General features: G+C 52.9%; 2 protein-coding genes across 2 annotated transcripts; both read right to left on the bottom strand.

Annotated features, from left to right (window-relative positions):
- Nucleotides 1-4: 4 nt before the first annotated feature.
- On the bottom strand, nucleotides 5-768 carry CSUI_004267 (uncharacterized protein). Its single transcript, XM_068064460.1, has one exon. It carries the CDS (start codon nucleotides 765-767, stop codon nucleotides 441-443), a length of 327 nt encoding a protein of 108 aa, XP_067923566.1. The 5' UTR covers nucleotide 768; the 3' UTR covers nucleotides 5-440.
- A 193-nt stretch (nucleotides 769-961) lies between these two features.
- On the bottom strand, nucleotides 962-1971 carry CSUI_004266 (uncharacterized protein). Its single transcript, XM_068064459.1, has one exon. The coding sequence runs from the start codon at nucleotides 1918-1920 to the stop codon at nucleotides 1498-1500; it is 423 nt and encodes a 140-aa protein (XP_067923565.1). The 5' UTR covers nucleotides 1921-1971; the 3' UTR covers nucleotides 962-1497.
- Nucleotides 1972-2001: the final 30 nt, after the last annotated feature.

The raw sequence follows: 2001 nt of genomic DNA, 5'->3' as shown, positions 1-2001 counted from the left end.
GGTGCTCTTGGACTACTCGCCTCCGCCGGACTCCACTAGGGTGCTGTCACCCTTCTTGCCGTCCGTGCTTCCGCAGCCGGCGCAGTTGGACTTCCCATGCTGTCTTTCGCGGTCAGCCGTTGGGCATCCCCATGGCGCCACGGCACTTTGGGGATTGGCTCGCACTGCCTTGGATGATCAGCCTTTGAGTGTCTGCGTCGTCGCTCGGCGCGTTCAGGTTGTTCACTTTGCTCTCTTGTCAGGAAAAACACTCCTGACCCGGAGAAAGGATCAAAAGCCACAAGCTAGATCCACAAGGTGTTGAGGATCAGTGTTAGGTGTATGTTACGAGATACACACAGCGTTAGTTACGGATCAGTATTGGAGATATGCTTCGGGAGTGTCAGTAGCTGATTTTGACGTGTCACTGCCGTTGTCTCGCTGTTGTCAGTACTTGTAATTCAACGTGTTGTCTTAACTAACGAGGAGAGATCCCTTTGGGGGCAGTCTTTTTTTCTTTCCTTCGAAGTTCTCATCTGTGTGAACGTGGAAACGAACAGAGACCGGGGACTTCCTTTCCCTTCAAGGAGGTGTTCACTCTCAATTCGTGTCGCGGCCACCCCCTCGCTCGTAACGGGGACCGCACGCCAATACAGACTCCTCATTGAGGTTCCCTTAGTGCTGGGAACTGACAGAGCCACGTTCTGGACGGGAGTCCATGTTGAACGTGACAAGTGGTGTCCGAACCAGGAAGCGAACCTGGGTCTACACGGAAACGCCAGAAGCATATCAGCAACGGGCGCTTGGACCAACCTGTCAAGGAAACACAGCACTTTGAGTACGTTCGTCAGACGGGGGTCAATTTTTTTCTCAAGCCGCTATGCGAACTCAGACCTCCTCGGTTAGGCGACGAGGAAAAGGTGTTGAAGAACGACTGACTTCCCCGAATAAACTACGTACTCCTTCGCGAGAAGATAGAACAGACTTGCCAGTGTCTTCAGATATTATCATGGAGACACCTCGTGAGAACTAGTGGGACTACAGGAGTCACCCCTCGGCTACCTTAGTTCAACTCCACGGAGTCTACTCGCTTCACCAGTGGGAAAACAGACCGATAGAGGCGGCGGGAGCTTTCTGCTACCACCACCCAGATTTGACGGGCAAAGACCAATGGCATGGATCAATCACATGGACTTTTACCTCGAGGCCGCCCAAATTCCACCAGATAGGCGGTTGGTAACGGCCCTATCCTTATTTACGCCAGATATGATGCAATGGTACTTACACTCGATTTCCGCGGCGGTTAGGCCTACCACTTGGGACCAACTTAAAGACAAAATAATACGCCACTTCAATCCGAGAGGTCACCTAGAAGGAGAAAGACGCTTGGAGCAAGTGCGCCAAACAACGTCAGTAACTGCCTACGTGCGGAAATTTAGCAGAGTCGCGGCTGAATGCTACACGGTGTCGGAGTCCAAGAAACTCGATTTCTTTATCAACAACCTCTGGCCACCGATCTCAGCAACAGTGGCTGCCCGACAACCGAGAGCGATTGAAGAGGCAATTGAATGCGCTGTACAAGAAGAGGTCCGACTCGAGAAAAACCAGCGAATCCACCACGAGTATTACGAGTCGCAAACCAAGATGGTACGCCCATTCCCACCGGCGTGGTACGAGAGCCGCACCCCAAGAACGCATTCCTTCGCCCAGGAACGCCAAGAATATAGGAAACCAGAAAGGGATCGGAGATATACTCAACAGCCAACCTTTCGCGGGATCAGTAGATCGACAACCCAGTTCGGGGGGTCGGTCAAACAAGAGAACGAGAAGCAAACGGCCCCCGTTTGCTTCCACTGCGGAGCGGTGGGCCACTACCGAAGCCAATGTCCCAACAAGTCGGGAAACTAGCAGCTCCCATGGTAACGAGGGGCCATGTGTCATACTTGACGGGTCGGGTCAAGTAAGCCCTCCGATTAATGTCGGGATCACTCAAGGTCGGGTTCACGGTATTACGGGAAGTTC

The sequence above is a fragment of the Cystoisospora suis genome (assembly GCF_002600585.1).
Source record: "Cystoisospora suis strain Wien I chromosome Unknown contig_1963, whole genome shotgun sequence".
Classification (NCBI taxonomy): Eukaryota; Apicomplexa; class Conoidasida; order Eucoccidiorida; family Sarcocystidae; genus Cystoisospora; species Cystoisospora suis.
Note: the sequence above shows the minus strand (reverse complement) of the source record. Positions and strands in the feature narration are given on the sequence as shown.

What these genes read in the sequence shown, in the direction of transcription:
- CSUI_004267 (XM_068064460.1), bottom strand. Translation starts at nt 767, where the DNA reads ATGCTTCTGGCGTTTCCGTGTAGACCCAGGTTCGCTTCCTGGTTCGGA.
- CSUI_004266 (XM_068064459.1), bottom strand. Translation starts at nt 1,920, where the DNA reads ATGACACATGGCCCCTCGTTACCATGGGAGCTGCTAGTTTCCCGACTT.